This window comes from Hyaena hyaena, unplaced genomic scaffold (genome assembly GCF_003009895.1).
Source record: "Hyaena hyaena isolate Hyena2069 unplaced genomic scaffold, ASM300989v1 scaffold_34, whole genome shotgun sequence".
Classification (NCBI taxonomy): Eukaryota; Metazoa; Chordata; class Mammalia; order Carnivora; family Hyaenidae; genus Hyaena; species Hyaena hyaena.
Window position 1 is genome coordinate 3,029,669 of NW_024080665.1, and position 17,073 is coordinate 3,046,741.

Here is a 17,073-nt window from a genome sequence, read left to right on the forward strand (position 1 = left end):
AAGGATGTTGCAACAGTTTGCATCTGGGACTCTTGCTATACCACGTTCTGCGTTTTGCGTGGATTGTAAGGGAGTCCAAGGAACACCAGAACCCTAACTGTGTGTTCCAGTTCTGCAGAAAACAGGCTGGGTGACCTCGGACAGATCTCTTGCCTCAACCACTATCAATCTGGGTGGTTGTTAAAGGGATTCAGTGATGCAATGACCCTTCAAGTATCTAGTGCAGTCCCTAGTATGTGATAATGGCCAGGACGACCCCAGAAGGGTGAAGAGAACAGGAAAGTGAGAGTGTGTATGTATAAAGGGAGTGGCAACATAACAGAAAGAAAAGGACCTACTTCACCAGGCAGAGAGTTTCTGGGGAAGGGGAATCTGGACAGAGACTTGAAGAATGTAGAGGTACTTCCCTCCCCTGGATCCATGTGACTAGACCTTTAATTTTTTTTTTTTTTTAACATTTATTCACCTCTGAAAGGCAGAGCGAGCACGACAGGGGAGGGGCAGAGAGAGAGGGAGACACAGAACCCGAAGCAGGCTCCAGGCTCCGAGCTGTCAGCACAGAGCCCGACGCCCCGAACCCACAAACCACAAGATCCTGACCTGAGCTGAGGCCTGACACTTAACCGACTGAGCCATCCAGGCGCCCTGAGGGCTAGAGCTTTAAGTGTGTAAGAGGGAGTGATTAGAAGGAAGGCTGAAGAGGTAGGAGTAAGATGGGTGCGTATCTCATGGGCCTTGAATGCCAAGCCAAGGAGTTTGGCTTTTGGCCTTGGAAAGAGATTGTAAGCACACAAATGTCATGATCAGTTTTGCGGATCTGCAGTTTAGGAAGGCTATTTTTGCTGCAGAATAGACAGCAGGCAAGGGAGGTGGGTAGGGCTGCTGCCGGACATTCCCTCTCCAAAGCCCCAGTTAGGGAAGATCAGGGAAACGAATGCATGAATGCCTGGAAGCTGCCTCCAGCCACCCACCAAGGTGTGAAGAGCTGTTCATCACGTGTCTGTTAAGTCAAAAGCCCTCTGGGGGAGCCTGGAGTCTCCAGCCCAGCAGGCTATACCCTGCATACAAAGGGCGATGGGAGTTAGCATCCCCCTTCTCTCACCCCCTGCATTCCCTGGAAGTTGATTATTAATCTCCATTGTTCAAACGTTCAGCCAGTCTCACTGCTTAACTCCACATCAAGGGCCGTGAGTCTCCAGGCCAGGGCAAAGGGGCATTCCACCAAAAGAAAGCCCCCTCCCCCACAGGGAAGGGGGTGGGCCAGAGAGTCAGGTGACCATGCCCCGGTGCCCTCTCCTCCCAAGCCTGCTTGGCTTTCCAGACTCTACACCATCCCTGATGGGAGACTTCTAGGTATAACAATAATGGCAATTAACAATACAGGATGGCGCTTCCTGTTAGGCCAACTAATGTTTTACTAAGTTGCCTTGTTTACTTCTCACAAAAGCCTCTTTTACATTACAGCCCCAGAACCTCAGAGAGGTTAGGTGACTTGCCTAAGATTACCCAAAGCCGGGTAGCTTGGGCTGAAGCCGAAACCCAGTCCAAGCTCAGGGCCCTCACCAAATGCTTTTTTGGGGTCTCCTCCCCCAGGCAGGGAGCGGGCTGCGGGAGGGTCTGACTCCTCCTGAGGGCACTGCGATGAGCAGAGAATGATTAGCGGTTGCAGAGTTGAATCTTAGTGGCCCATCTCTTATAAGCTCCACCGCGAGGAGGTGACTGGATGCAAAGGAGCCTATGGTATAATTTCAAATATTGATGCGAAGGGCTGGTTGGCCCCTCTGGCCTCCAGTTCTGGCCACTCGGTTTCTAACTCGGGGAGGACAATGGGCAGAGGAGACAGGCGGGCTCTTCCTGTCCTGCACCGACAAGATGAGGCTCCCAGCCTTCACCCCCCTAACCAGCAGGAACTGGGGGGGTCTCAGGCCAGGTGAGCGGCGCCTTCAGGACCACACAGTGACTGGGTCCCGGGAGGACTTGCAGGAGCACTCTGTTCCCTGTGCAGCAGATTCAATTTTGCTGCCCTGGGGCCTGGGGTAGCAGCCTCCTCTCTCTCTACGTGCCTCCCTCCTTCCCCAGGCAGACAGGCAGACATATACACACAAGCCCGAGCAACTTTTTGTAATTAAAAAAAAAGAGTAATAAATAAGGAGCAAAGAGAGGCTGAGAGTGCAAGTCTGGGCCACTGCAGGGGGAAACATTGCCCAATCCCGGCACCCAGGCGCCCTCTCCACAACAGAAAGTTCCTGGGAGGTCTGGGGTCAAGACCAAAACCTCTCTCCGCCCCTGGGCCAGATACCTCTGGGGTGCCTAGTAACTTCCCCCACCCTAGTCTAGGTGTATAGACTGGGAGACTCAAACTCACCCTGCACACAAATCCCCATTTTTTAAAGTTTTTCTTTTTTTTATGTCTTCTTGTCCTTACAACCTGAAAGAGGGGTGAAGAGAGGATGGACTGCAGAGGGAGGGATAAACCGGTGCCCAGTCACACACGCAGTTTCCCTTCTTAGAAATCCAACCAGCAGTCCACGGTTGGCTCCCTTCAGAAAAATAAGTCTACAGCTTTTCTTCTCTCTTCCCAGGTTTTCTGCCCGAGCCTGTCTCTCTCCTCTCTGTAGGTGTGCCCTTCAGCCAGTCTTTCCGTTTCGGATTCCTGATGCACTTCTCACTAACGTCTCTGGACCTCTTTTTCACTCATTAAAAAAAAAACAAAAACCGGGTGGGTTGAACTCGAGAAGAGGGGACCCTCACCCGCCCAATCTCTTTCTTACCAACATCCCCCCCTCTTTCTTACACACACACACACACACACACACACAACACACTCGTGCGACCTCCAGATGTTCCCGACCGGGCGGCCATCTGCTGAGGTTGCTCAGGCGCTCCGGGGGAGGGGGCAGGGATCCGGGTTGCAGGAAGCTGGGAGCGAGGCCTACTGGAGTGGGCGGGAGCTGCGTGCGCACTTTTGAGACGCTCCCTAGGGTGGAACCCAGGCTCGGCTCGGGCTCGGCAGGCGGGCAGGGGGAGGGGCGGGCGCGCGCCGGGAAAGCCGGCACTTTGGCGACACTCCCTAGGTCGCCAAGCTGAGGGCCGGAGCCGCCACTGGGCGCCTGGCAGGCGGGGCCCGCGTGGGGGGGGGGGCTCCCCGCGGCGGGGGGCGGGGGCGGGGGGGCGGGCCGCGCGGCGCGGAGAAAAGCGCCGGCCGGAGGGCCCGCGGCCGGGCCGCCTGGGTGAGCGCGCCGAGGCGGCTGCGGCGCAGGCTTCCAGGTGGGTGCGGGTCCCGGGTGGAGCGGGAGTCTGCGCTGCGGGAGAAGATCCAGAGCCTCCGATCCCAACCTAGCCGCCCCATCCGGCGGGCGGGCGGGCGGGCGGCGCTGGACTCTGGGGGCGGGCCCAGGGCCCCTCAACTTTTCCTGGACCCAGGGCGTCGGCAGCCGCTGCCGGACGCCCCGGCCTCGGCCCGGGTAGGGAGCCCTAACTAAGGGGAGAGGGCTTCCAAGAGACAAAGGCTCTGGCCTGGGGCCGGCGCCTCTGGGGTCTTTGTGCGGACACGTGCATCACGCGTTTGTGGGTCTTTGTGGATTTGGATCCGGGGACGTGCATCTGCCTGCGCCTTTGTGTGTCTGTGGCTTTGGTGGCTGTTTGGTGCTTGTGTCCACGTTCTCTGGGCCAGCGTTTGGTTGTGGGTGTGGGTGGGCGCATCGTTGTGTGTCCGCGTACGTGGTCCGTGCCTGTCGACGTGTCTGGGTTGGGTGTCCGTGTAGTGTATGCGCGCCTGGAGCCAGACACCGCCCCAACTCCTCGCTCCCCTGCTGTCCACCGGGGCCCCCGACTTGACTTCAAACTTTTCTCCTGGTTCCTCGGGCAACAGCCCCCGTCCCCCTCCCGCTGCAGCCCGGGCAGGGGCGCTGGCAGCCCTCCCCTCCTTCATCTCCTGGGGTCCTTAGTGCCGCGAGGGGATAGGATAGGATGGGGGGAGGAGGTCAGCCGCGCTAGCGGACTGGCCCAGGACTGGGAGGAGCGTGCCGGACCCCCCGCCGAACCAGCCCGGACAGGAGAGGGAAGCGGTCGGTCCTGGGCCCCAGCGGGGGGCTGGAGACAGGAAAGGAGACGGCCGCGGGGTTTGCCCGCCCCGAGCTTCTCGGAGCGAATGTATGTGACCGAGAGAGACGTGTCTGCTTGGCGGAGAGGCCGGCCCCAGCCCCCGGCTCCGCTTTGAGATCCGCTCTCCGCTGGCGTCCCGCCCCCGGGGGGTGGGGGTGGGGGGGACCAGCCCTCCGATCCTGTAGGTGAGGTGAGTAGGTGAGGAGGCTCCAGGACCCTCAGCTGGCCTGCAGGGAGCAGGAACCCGGCACAGCTGGTTGCCGATGGGACGGCCACGGGCCCACAGTCCTGCTCTGGGCGAGTTGCTCGGCTCCTCGGGTCGCGGTCACCCTGTTGCGAGGGGGGCGAGAATTCCCTCCCTGCGCGGAGCTGGCGGTGGGGATTACCTGCGCTGCGGGGAACCCGCCTGAGAGCCCGCCGCCCACACCTGGCCCGGGCGAGGAGGTGACTCAAGAACTCTCCCATCCTTCCTCCCTGCCTGCTCTACCCTTCAGAGAAGTCCAGACTTGCGGAGCCTAGGTTCTGACAGTGAGGGAGGACTCGGGGGTGGGAGTCTGCTGGGCCTTTGATGCTGAGTGGCGAAGATGAGAGCCCTTACACTTTCACTCCCCTGCCCCCCTCACCCCCAACCCTGCACCAGTCTTTAACCTAGAATTTTACCAGATGCTGCAGATGTAAGGGAGGGCCACGAGCCACTCACCCGGGAAGGAGGCAACCGTGGGCGCTTTCCTTTCCCCTGATGGGCCTCCGTTTCCCTTCTGGAAAGGAAGGTGTTGAAAACTCCTCCCCTCCCTTGCTGTTGTTGCTAACTGGTTGAGACCCCAGAACGTGGAAACACTTAGATGTTTAACACACAGCTCCATTCTGACTTGATCAGTTCCCAGGCACTAATCTCTATATTGAATGAGGTGGGGGAGAGGTGGCTTTGAAGTTAGGGAGGGGTGAAGTGGAGGGGGGCGGCTGGCGCCCCTACAGCCCTGGAGGGAAGGCTGGCCCTCAGCAGCCAGGGGAAGCCAGGGAATATGTCTGGGAAGCAGGAAGTGTCTCCCACTGAGGGAACACCCCTGCATGTCTCTGTGTGTTCTGATAACAGCGCAGACAGAGGTGGTCAGCGTTGTGGACTATCAAGTGCAAGGTGTGTGTTTGGGGGATGGGAAATGGACTTCATCTGGGAGGGAACGCAGGGGCCAAATATGAGGGCCTTGAATGCCAGGCTTAGGAGCTGGAATTTGAACCTGTAGGTGGTAGAGAGCTGCTGGAGGGTTTAAGCAGGCATAATAGAGTGGGACTGGGAATTCTAAGGAAACTTCCTCTGGCTTGTGGGTGGTGTTGGAGACTGGGAGACCGGTCTGCAGGCAGGGTTAGTCAAGAACCTAGATTTTACCCCCACTCCATTGCTTCTTAGCCCTGTGGCCTTGGGCAGGTAACTTTACCTCTGATTCACAGTCTCCTCCTCTTTCAAATGTGAATGGTAGTAACTCCTGTCTCCCTGATCTGTTGTGAATGTTAAAGAGTGTAAAGAATTACGTGTGCTAACAAAATGAGATGAGGTCTGTAGTCTGCCTCACATCGGTGGGTCGCACTGACAGCAGAAGGCAGAGACAGCATTGACTGTGATCCTAAACCTGATTTCACCACTTGGCCAGGCCCTAAGTCCCCTGCAGGCTGGAGCCAATTGTTGCCCTTTCCAAGCGGGAGGAAGCTTTCTCTCATCTGCTTTATCCCCTTTCCCATGGCCGGGCCCCACACAGGAGACCAGCTGGACATGATCTGAAGACAGACACAGACCACAAAGTGTGTCCTGCTTGGACAGGGGCCCCAGGAGCTTAGGAGGACCTTTTGTTGGATGACGGGCAGATAAGGCCTCACAGAGAAGGTGACTTTTGACTTGAATGGGTGAATTTGTGTGGTAGACAAAGAAAAAAAGGACCTCTCTGTCATCTTCATCACAGAGGACAACCTGTGCAAAGATGTGGGGCCCTAGAAGCAAATAGGCTTCCAGCGTGGCAAGCTATCCTTGTGGGATGGGTTTGAAATGGGAGGGGTGGCGAGTCTTCTGTTGGGACTGTACTGTGGCACCCAGCAAGGCTGACAGTTGGAGGCAGGGGGCCAGGAACAAGGCTTCTGCAGCTTTCCAGGCCAGGAGGCCTGCTGAGCCCGACCTGGACAGGGCAAGGTACCTGCTCAACTTGGGGGGATGAGAGGGGAAGACAGGGACCCACCCACCCAGGCCTAGCCGCTGATTCTCATTCTGTCCTCATTCTGCCCCATGTGACACAACTGCTTCAGCCTGCTTTGGCGCCGACAGCCTTCCCAAACCCCCTTCCCAATTCCCTGATCAACTCTGCTCAGTGCTAGTAGCCCAACAGGGCCCTGGATGCTGCATGAGGAGAGAATCCAAGCCTTGGATGCGTTTTGGATTCTTCTCTAAACTCTGCCACTGCCTCGCTTTCAGATCGGCTGGTGTCAAAGCTCCTTTTTCTTTCCTGGCCCCTGAACACAGTCACTGGGGGCAGGAACCCACATGCAGTGAGCACCGATGCGTGCCAGGCCTGAGGCTGAGTTTTCATGTTACCTTGTATAATCATCCCAGTGACCTGCTGGGAGCAATCCTAGAATTCCCAAGCATGTTACAGATGAAGGCTCAGACTCAGGGGTGAAGGCACATGCAAGCCTCCTAGCAGGGGAGGCACTCGGGTTGGAGCCCGGTCCACCTGGCTGCCAAACCCATTCCTCTGCCCCATACTGCCTCCCTGGGAGTCCACACACGCTGCCTTACACGGAAGGGAACTTGGCAAGCTTCAGGAAGAAGATAGGCTGCATGGAGAAAATAGCATTGGGAGCCTTGCCCATCTCTCTGTAGGTCATCCTCCTTGAGCAAGGCTGCTGGGCCTCCAGGGCCGACCTGCACCAGGGATAATGCTGCAGAAGAGGCCAGGTACTGGGTGTCAACATACCTGGATCCTGAGTCCGGCCCCTGTCTTCACTGGCTGTGTGACTCTGGACAGATCACCAAACCTCTCTGGGTCTCTACGCAGCTGCAGGATAGACACAGTGCTATCTAACCTGCTGATCTTGCAGAGGGACTGAACAGCCGCTAATAGTCGAGGCACTGGAAAGGTTGAGAGGTATCGTTTGGTGAAAGAATAGTATTCTGCATGCCTGGTTTATCTTCGTACAGCACCAGCTCTGTGACAGCTTCAGTGCTTCCTTAGCTCCAAGGACATAAAAATCAATCAGGCCCCGTCCCTCCTCCCAGGAGGCCAGACAGGTAAACGTAGTTATAGTCCAGCACCATCGGCTCTAGCTGTCATCCACACGGTAAGTAGAGTCACAGTGGCATAAGGAGGGATTTGGAGCTTAGACACCTGGATTTGAGACCTGGTTCCTCTCCTTCCCGGCTGAATAATGTAGTCTCTTTGTCTGCAAAATAGGGGCAGTCATCCCCACGTTCAAGGACTGATGAGGCAGAAACTAGATGGTGACGTAGAAGTGCGTGGTGAGCTGACGTGTTTGTACAGATGTGCGACATTCATGACTATGTTGGGAGAGCCAGCCCTCAAGGCCTGGGAGTTTGGCCCTGAAATTCTTTTGGCCTTGCGTTTCCAGAGCTGACTAAGTGGTTAGGGGGAGGAGAGGGTGGGCAGGATGCTAATGGAATTTCCACCTGGGGATTTCATTGGCATCATCTCAAGTGAGCTCATGGCCGAGGGAGCCAGGTGGGGGGCGGCTCAGCGCTGAGCAGCTGGTGGAGGCAAAGGCCTATCTCAGGTGGGTGCTGGGGCCCTGGTCCAACCCAAGGCTCAGCCCCCACCCCAACCTCATTCCTGTGCCAGGGGCTTCCTCTTGCAGGTGTAGTGAGGAGCTGGCAAATCTTGGCTCCAGAAACCCTGTGGTCCAGCCCCAGGGGCAGCCCCCTGGGGCCAGGGAGGCCCAAGCTAGAACTCCTAGCTCTAGACAAGTCTCTGGGGAAGAGGAGGAGGAGGGGCTTGGGGCCTTGCCAGCTGATGCCAGCACACTGACCGTGGAACGTTAAGCGGTCACAGACCCGCCAAGCACCTGGCACTGCACTGGGTACTTGAATGAGGAGGAACATAAAGAAGAATAACATGGTCATTGCCTTCTGGAAGCTCGATAAATCATCACCGTCTACTGTGCATTGAGCCCTTAACATGTGGCAGACGTTGAGCCAAGGGTTTCATGGGCTCTCCCTTAATGCTTTTACCACGCCTGTGTTGTTCTCCCCCCTGAGGCCACGGAGACTCAACAAGGCGAGTAGGTACAGGGCTGGACTCTCACCTGGGTCTGAATCCTGCGGTTGGTCCTGAATTGCTGGGCCAGCCATTCACCTAACAGTATTTGCCATGCCCGACGGGCCTGGCTCTGACCCCGGTGGGGGTCTGTGAGGGGGAAGGGATGAACAGGTGAAGAGAAGGCAGATTCACGGTCCCAGGCTGCTCGCACTTCAAATCAGGAGATGGGCAGGTAAACAACGGTAGAGAATTTAGTCAGTATGCATCTGGAGAGCGTGTGAGAGGCCCAGGGAGGGAGGGAGAGGTGGCCCGGGGGCCCCAGTGGACAGAACAGGCTTTGTTCCACTGGGTGCTGCCGGCAGCAGTGAGGCAGCGAGACCCAGGTCCTGCTCTGCCATTTCCTCGTCGTCACTACCCACTCTGGGCCTCAGCTACCGGTGCGTGATCTCTGGGGGACCTTCCAGTTCCCCAGCCCTGAATTCTCTGCATTTGAGGAAGTGTGACAGGGCCAAGAGTTGTTCAAAAGTCACCACCGTAGGTTCAGCTCAAGATGGGGGCTCAGCCGGGAGCGGGAGGGCGGTGGGGACAGCTGGCAGATGCTCTGTGCCAGGAGAGCGGATTTCTGCAGGCAGGAGTAGAAGTTGGGAGGTTTTTGAGAAGGAAACGATGTGGCCAAAGCTGTTCCGGAAGCTGTCCTAGCCGGGAGACTTGCCTGGAGTCTGTTAGTGAGCAGCCACACCGCTTCGTCAGGGCCATCAGCAGACTTCCCTAGTGTCGCAGTGGGTGCACCAAGGAGTAACTCATGGCCCCTGCCCAGAGGACCTTCTCCTGTGTCCCCCGAACACAGAGTGGGCGGTTTCTGAGCCCTCGTGTTCTGTAAGCTGGCTGACCAGTGTCTGTTATCTGCAGGTCGGGGTTTGGAAAAGAAGTGATACATCTTAGGCCAAAGATCCCTTTCCCCCGTTGGCTTCAATGGTGGCCCTCTGTCTGCCTTTCCCTTTCTCCCCCGGGTAGATCACAGGTCCCAGAGGAAGGCAGAGTTCATACTGTTACACAGATGAGAAAACCGAGGCTCAAAGAAATAAAGAAAACCATGAAGGTCACACAGGGAGTAGCAGACCTGGCACTAGATTCCTGGTCTTCTGGGTCCGAGGCAGGCGTTAGTGATCTTGTTCTGAGTTGGTCTCATGTCCCCATGACTGGTCTGTAAGTCTCATGAGGAAAGGGGCCCTGACACCCCCACCCGACACACACCACACATGGCCTTGCACAGTGCACCCTGCACTTAGTAGAGATTCAGTACATCCTCCTGATAAGTTCTGAACTCCTGACACGCTGGAGCTGAGCTGTGTAGACTCAGCCTCTTACTGGGAAGCTGGAGAAGCTGAGGCCCCGAGAGGAGATGGGGCCTGTCCGCAGGTGTGAACAGGCCCGTCAGAGCAGGGACTACGGCAGGGGCCCCCCGACCATCCTCCAGGGTCTGTCTCGTCACGGTGCACGGTTGCCCTCCCCTTCAGCCCCAGAGAGTGGCGAGAGGGATGGGGAGGGGCCTCAGTGGCCCTGTGTGGGGGCGCCTCCTACCGCGTAACCTAGGAGGGGCATCCGCTGCTCCTCTGTCAAGTCCTGGCACTGTGGTCTCTGGTCCTCACAGCAGCCCCTCGAGGAAGGCGTTGCTGTCCCCGTTTTCAGTGAGAAAACAGGCTCAGAGAGAGGGAGTCTCTTCCCAGAGTTGCCCAGTTTGGCATGTGACTCCCAGAGTTGCAGCTCCTTCAGATCAGGGCACTGATCCCAGAGGGACAGTTTTCGTCTTGAGTGCCAACTCTGATCAGTGGATAGAGGCCTGGAGCACCGAGTCGAGGAGAGCTCGGAGGCCCTGTGCAGGTCCCCAGGAAGCGGTGCTGTGATTGATTCATGACCGCGGATGTGGCAATAGGTGGGATCGAAAGGCGCCATCTTTCCATTAGTGTGGCCTCCACCCCTCGGGGGCCTCATTTCTCTATAGGAATGCTCAGCTTCCTAGTCTCATCTTCACAGTCCCCTCTAAGGCTGATGGGACCATTGTTACCACCCCAGATGCGTAGTCTAAGGAATTGGTCCAGAGAGGTAAAGTGACTTGCCTGGATCACGCTGCAAATTAGTGTGCAAGGTTTCTGGCCGTGAAGGCCTTCTCCATCCACGAAGCTGAGGCTGGTGGTTTTTGTCAAGGGGAACTCACATTAGTCATCCCTTCCCAGAGCCACTAGCCCTGTTGAGAAACAGTGTGGCCTCCCAGGAAAGAATTGCTCTTCCAGAGGGTACCGATAAGAGCTTGGACACGTTTGATACATGTGTGCTGAAGGAAGGAAGGAGAGGGGAGGGTGAGCCCCCCCCCGCCTCCGCTGGTGGCCGCCCCTGCCCGCGCCGCGTTCTTCCCCTGAACTAGGAAGCCTGCAATGTTCATTTCATCCCCAGGATAGTCCTGTGAGGTGGCTGTTAGTATGTCCATTTTACAGATGAGGAGACTGAGGCTCAGAGATTATGGCTAGCCAAGATCAGAGGAAGCAGAGATGGCCATGAGACACTCTTAGGAGGCATTGTTGGTATGTTTGCCAGTGTGTTTCATTTATATATTTTTTTTTACTGTAAGAGAGGAAATAGGAGTAGAAAAGGAGATTAAGACATGTTTAAACCACTCAGAGTTCTACCACCTAAAGAAAAACTACTGTTGTGTTGTGTGGATATATTTTCTTCTAGACTTTCTAAAATTAGGGTCCGGTTGGTTGGTTGTTTTTTTTTTTTAATGCATAGTTATAATTTTCCTAGACATGCAATTTATCCATATACCTAGCATTATGGCGTCAGCCCCCTCTATGAAGCCGCAGACTTGCCTGAGCATGACTTTTATGGACTTGGTAAGATCCGCAGGAGACTTCAACAGCCACCCTGAGTGGGCTGGGATGCCCAAGGCTGGAATCAGGAGACCAGAGCCTGAACGTGGGCCACCAGCCCCTCACAGGGGGTCCGTGGACAAGTCACCACACACTGGGTCACAGCCTCCTCAAAGTGCCAGTGTGGGCGCCCTGTCCTGTGGCCCCCACGGCATCAAATAAGCAAAGGCCTTTTGTAAACTATAGTGAGCTGTGCCCCTGGCAAGAATTTTCCTTATCTTCCTTATCTTTCTCAGTCTCCTCCTGAGAAAGTTCTGCCTTCCCCCTTGGCTCCTGAGCCTTTTGCTAAGGGCTTCGAGCAATGGTGCCAGACCCCCGCATCTCTGAGATGCTCATATGTAAGGCGCCCCTCCCCGAGGGGACATTTCCTCAGCGCAGGACTGGAGCACTGACTCTTCAAGACCACCAGCCCACACCTCTGCCTTTGCCCCCTTCTGGGTCCAACATTGTAAGGCATCTCCAGGATTCCTCCCTTCTCGCAACTTCCTAGGACACCCCCGAGAGGCTTCTGGGCCCTCCTGTGACCTCCTGAAAAGTCCCAGAACCACTGAATGGCAGCTAGAGCCGGCCTTCTCGGCAGATACAGAAGTGCCTTTTCCACTGGAGCCAAACCCGATAGAAGGTCACCGAGGCCTGAGCTCAGTTCCAGGCCCTGCCACCTTCCCCTTCTCGTGCTCAGTTTACTCTCAAACGGACGCAAGATGCTGACCTCCTGGAGTGACTGCAGATGTGGGAGAGAACGTGAGTCCAGCACTAGCCCATCCCAGGGACGGGCTCTGTCAGCACTTACCGCTGCCAGTGTCAAGCCTGGCGCAGAGGACCTTGTCTGACTGGCAAGCACAGTCACCCAGGCGGGTCTCAATCCTTGCTCCTGCCCCCCTGCGCCCGCTGTCGTGTCTCCAGTGGCCCGGGAGTGACCCCCTTGCCTTCGTGCACAGCGCTTCACAGTTTGCGTTGCACTGTGGTGGGAGTTGAATCCCCTGATGTGAGGAGGGCAGGGCAGGAATTACTGCCTGTGGTCCAGGGGACAGGCTGAGGCCCGGGGAGGGCAGTAAGAGGCCCCTGCGCTGGAGGGAAGGCTGGGGCTGTGTTCGGGCTGCCCGTTACATAACCAGGAGCTCAAGAAGGGCCACCTGGCGTTTAATAGGCACATTGTATAATCACCTTTGGGAACCAAAGTGTAATCTCAAGGCCTGTGTGTGTGTGTGTGTGTGTGTGTGTGGTGTTTGTTTAAACCCCCGGAAGGGTGGGTATGGACGGATCGGCTTGGCAGGGAGGGTGGGGCTCAGAGTGGTAATGAACCCCTGTGGTGAGAGGCTCACCCAACATAACAAAGGGGGCCTGGAGCAACTCAATATTTGCCTTTTGGTTCCAGACACTGGAACACTCTGTCCTGCCTTATTTGGGACAAAGTCCAGGATGCACCTGGGCCGGGTTTAATCCTCAAATTGGCCCTCTACAAAAGAAAGGGGTGGGAGGGGAGAGGCCCACAGAGGGGAGCGGAGAGAAGAGCCCCACTTCTCACCGCCCCTGTGAAGAGCCAGAGTGTGGATCAAATGGCGGCCCCTTTAAAGTTTCATGTAGGGCTAGTAATGCTATCCTGCTTCTCCCCCTCTGTACCCTCTCCCTAAAGGCCAGTAGGGGAGGGGAGGGAAGAGGAGACTGGGCAGGGGGGCAGAGCACAGCCACGCCAGATGAAGAGACCTGCTGGGGTGAGGCTGGGTGCCTTCTGTCTCCCGGGTGGAGTGGCCACTGTGCGGCAGGAGGGGGGGACCACAGGCTCTCCGGTCAGAGGCTTTCATTACTCAACCCTCTCTCTCATCCCCCTGTGAGTCCCTCCCCCTGCCCCTCTGTCCACGGAGCTGCAGTGGGTGTGAACTCAGGCTCTGGGTCACACAGACGTGCGTGGATGTGAGGAATGGAGGTGACCACGCACAGGCAGTGCCTGGCATCGCCGGCAGCTGCTGTTAGAATTGTACAGGGAGGGAAACTGAGGCCAGGGGAGGACAGCGGCCTGTGTCATAGCATGTGCCAGTGGGAAAAGCCCCTCTTTTCTGGCCACCTGACCAGCCCCGCTGGAGGAAGCAGATGAAAATAGAGGAATTGGGATTGAGCATGCCTGGGCTCTAATCCTGCCCTGCTTTTTACTAGTTTGGGATAAAACCCAGTTCCTCTCTGAGCCTCTAGTCCTTCTTCCATATGAGGGACCCAGCCCAGCTGCCTGCCCTGGGTTAAAGAAAGGGCCCAAGACGCATAAGAGCTATATCAGCTCTGGGTAGTGAGGGACAGGGCAAGCGGGAAGGGGCTTGGGACAAGTGTCCCCAGAGCCCGTCTGGAAGTCTAGACACAGGGACCCAATTGGAATGAAGGATGCTGTCTCTGGAGAGGGCTGAGGACTATGGGCTCAGCTATTGTTACTCACAAAGAGGGTGGGGTGGATAGGCACTGCACCCCCCCTTACAGAGAGAGACCTCCATCTGAGGGGATGGAGTGCGGGTCTCAGACACGGTTCAGCCCCTGCCAAACCACGACAGTGAGTCACGCTTCCTCTGCACTCCATCTAGGTCCGTCCCCCCTCACGTGTGGCCGCGCATAGCTTTCTGAACCTTCTGCATCCCCGTTCCCTCTTCCCGACGACGTCGCTGCCTTGCAGTTTCTGTAATGGTGAAGGTTAGGTGGGGCCGTGCGGTGCAGGTAGCACAGCGCCCGGCTCACGGCATGTGCGCAGAGGCGGCTAGGGCACCGTGACCCCTCCTCGGCAGGGCCTGGGGCAAGATCAGCCCGTGGACCCTCACCCATCCGAGCTGGAGGGGCCAGCCAAAGACCTGTCTAGTCCAGGGGGTTTCCGGCGGGGTTCCTGAACATCCTAGGGCGGGAGTGGTAAGGAAGCCTGGAAAGTTCCAAGTCCCCACCCTCACGTCAGCCAGAACATTCGCACTTCCATCTGCTAATCTTTTTTCCAAGAAAGGGTTCCGCGCTGCTTTCGGTTTACAGTCCCCCCGTCTGGCCGTCTATCAAACAGATGGCGAGACTGAGGCCAGAGAGTGAATGGGGACCAGGAGTTCTATGAGGAAGAGTGTTTCAGGGAGAGCATCCCGGGAGGACAGGACCAGTGGCAGCAGCGTTCAGCCGTGCCTCGATGCACCAGGCGCGGGCTTGCTTGGTGGGCTAGGACCAGCTGGTCTAGCTGCCATCCCTCATCCGTGGCTCTCTTTCCAGCCCCCACCATGCCGTGGCCCCTGCTGCTGCTGCTGCCTCTGCTGCTGCTGGCCGTGAGCGGTGCCCAGACCACCCGGCCATGCTTCCCCGGATGCCAGTGCGAGGTGGAGACCTTCGGCCTCTTCGACAGCTTCAGCCTGACGCGCGTGGACTGCAGCGGCCTGGGCCCCCACATAGTGCCGGTGCCCATCCCTCTGGACACCGCCCACTTGGACCTGTCCTCCAACCGGCTGGAGGCCGTGAACGAATCGGTGCTGGCAGGGCCGGGCTATACCACGCTGGCAGGCCTGGATCTCAGCCACAACCTGCTCACCGGCGTCTCGCCCACCGCCTTCTCCCGCCTTCGCTACCTGGAGTCGCTTGACATCAGCCACAACGGCCTGGCCGCTCTGCCGGCGGAAAGCTTCACCAGCTCCCCGCTGAGCGACGTGAACCTCAGCCACAACCGGCTCCGAGAGGTCTCGGTGTCCGCCTTCACCGGCCACGGCCAGGGCCGGGTGCTGCACGTGGACCTCTCGCACAACCTCCTGCACCGCCTCGTGCCCCACCCCGCGGGGGCCAGCCCACCAGCGCCCGCCATTCAGAGCCTGAACCTGGCCTGGAACCGGCTGCGCGCCGTCCCCGACCTCCGGGACCTGCCGCTGCGCTACCTGAGCCTGGACGGGAACCCGCTGGCCGCCGTGGGCCCGGGTGCCTTCCGGGGGCTGGCGGGCCTCACACACCTGTCGCTGGGCAGCCTGCAGGGGCTCCCCCGGCTGGCACCCTATGGCTTCCGTGAGCTGCAAGGCTTGCAGGTCTTGGACCTTTCGGGCAACGCCAAGCTCAAGTGGGCGGGCGCAGCCGTGTTCGCAGGCCTGGACGCCCTGCAGGAGCTGGACCTGTCAGGCACGGGCCTGGTGTCTCTGCCCGACGTGCTGCGCCTCCGCCTGCCCGCGCTGCAGAGCGTCAGCGTGGGTCAGGGCGTGCGGTGCCGGCGGCTGGTGCGGGAGGGCTCCTATCCGCGGCAGCCGGGCTCCAGCCCCAAGGTGGCCCTGCGCTGCGTAGACACCCGGGAGAGGGCTGCCAAGGGCCCCGACGCTTTGTGACAAGCGGCGTAGCCCGGGGCCGGCCGACACCCCGCTGCCCCCGGGGCTTCCTCAGGTCCCGGGTAATTTATATTTTCCCGTGCCAATGCCAGGAGGCACCCTGCAGGCCTCCGCGGCAGCAGCGTCGAAGGAGAGCCGTGGGCCTAGGGAGAGGCTTTGGAGCTGGGACCCGCACCCAGCAGCCAAGTCTGGCCCCTTTGTCTGCGTTCCTCCCCAAACCAGAAGTAGAAGGTCTTAGATGCCAAACCGGAGACGGCAGCCCCCTGCCGTCCTTCCCCACTTGTCCCCAAAGTGCCTTCCCTCAGGCCTGGGCCGACCCGACCTGTGGCAGGTGGAGAGTGGATGGGCGATACTGCTGCAGAAAAGAGGTCCGGCCCGTGGCTGAGCACCCCCCTGGGCCCACGGTCCAGTCACTCAGGGGCATGAGCTTCCTTTAAGAAGCCGCCCCCGCTTTGCTCTGGGCACCTGAGGCCCACCTCATACTTTTCTTTTCCTCTAGGACCCTGGGTAGATCCTTAGTCGTAGAAGGGACTAGAGAAAAAATCAAGTGCACCTCCTCATGCGACAGATGGGGACACTGAGGGCTAGAGACGGCAGACGGCTAATCGAAGGTACTAGAGCCACGGAGGCATAACCGGCCCCAGCGTCCTGCCTCCCAGCGAGGCCTTTGCACTTTTCCATCGTCTCTAAATCATGCCCTCCGTCCCCTTCCTGGGCTCCCCCTCCTGCCATTTGTACCCTTTCCCTGTCCTCCCCAGGACAGGCGAGGGCCTCAGAAGTGGGACTCTGGGCCCTGTAAGCAGCTGGGTGGCACAGGGTAAGTGAGTTCACCTCGGAGCTTCTGGAAGCTTCAGGCATGCCAGTCCCAGGCCCACCAGTTTCCCACTCGGCAGTGGGGTCCTCCAGCATCGAGACTGGAAATTGGTCCTTTGACCCCTGAGGTACTTACTGCGTCTACATGCAAGGAGTTGATGCAGCCCCGGAGCCCCAAGGGGCCTCCCAGACGCGGTCCCCACTGGCCCTGAGCCCAGCAGCCTGTCTCAGCCATGTGTGGGAGGGAGGCAGGTACCCCCATCAATGTTCATGTTCTCAGCCCAGCCCTGGGCTCTCTCCTTTGTATTTGTTCTATAAAAATTGTTGCCTTTGTAAAGGATTGTTACTTCCACCACCCCTCCCCCGACCCCTGCCGGCAGGGGATGGAAACGTGCCATTTGTAAAAGAAGAAAAACACTGCGTTTGTTCACTTTTGTGATATTGTGTCCTGGGGATGTGTTGAGGGAGGAGGTGTTGGGTGGAAGTGACGGGGCATCAGGGGGCTGGTCCCACAGAGCCGCCCACAGGACAATGAGAGCTCTGTCCCCCCCCCCCCCAGCCCCACCCTACACTTAACCGATCCTTGATTTAATAAACACTATAAAGAGTCCCTCTTTCCATCCTTGGATTAGCATCCCCCAACATGCTCTGGGCAGCCTGTTGTCCCGGAAA

The 17,073-nt window shown here is 58.1% G+C and overlaps 1 protein-coding gene across 1 annotated transcript; it reads left to right on the top strand.

Annotated features, from left to right (window-relative positions):
- The first annotated feature begins 3,207 nt into the window (after nt 1-3,207).
- Nucleotides 3,208-16,818, top strand: TSKU (tsukushi, small leucine rich proteoglycan). The gene is made up of 2 exons (XM_039228686.1): nt 3,208-3,267; nt 14,504-16,818. The coding sequence occupies exon 2, from the start codon at nt 14,512-14,514 to the stop codon at nt 15,586-15,588; it is 1,077 nt and encodes a 358-aa protein (XP_039084617.1). The 5' UTR covers nt 3,208-3,267; nt 14,504-14,511; the 3' UTR covers nt 15,589-16,818.
- Nucleotides 16,819-17,073: the final 255 nt, after the last annotated feature.

What these genes read in the sequence shown, in the direction of transcription:
- TSKU (XM_039228686.1), top strand. Translation starts at nt 14,512, where the DNA reads ATGCCGTGGCCCCTGCTGCTGCTGCTGCCTCTGCTGCTGCTGGCCGTG.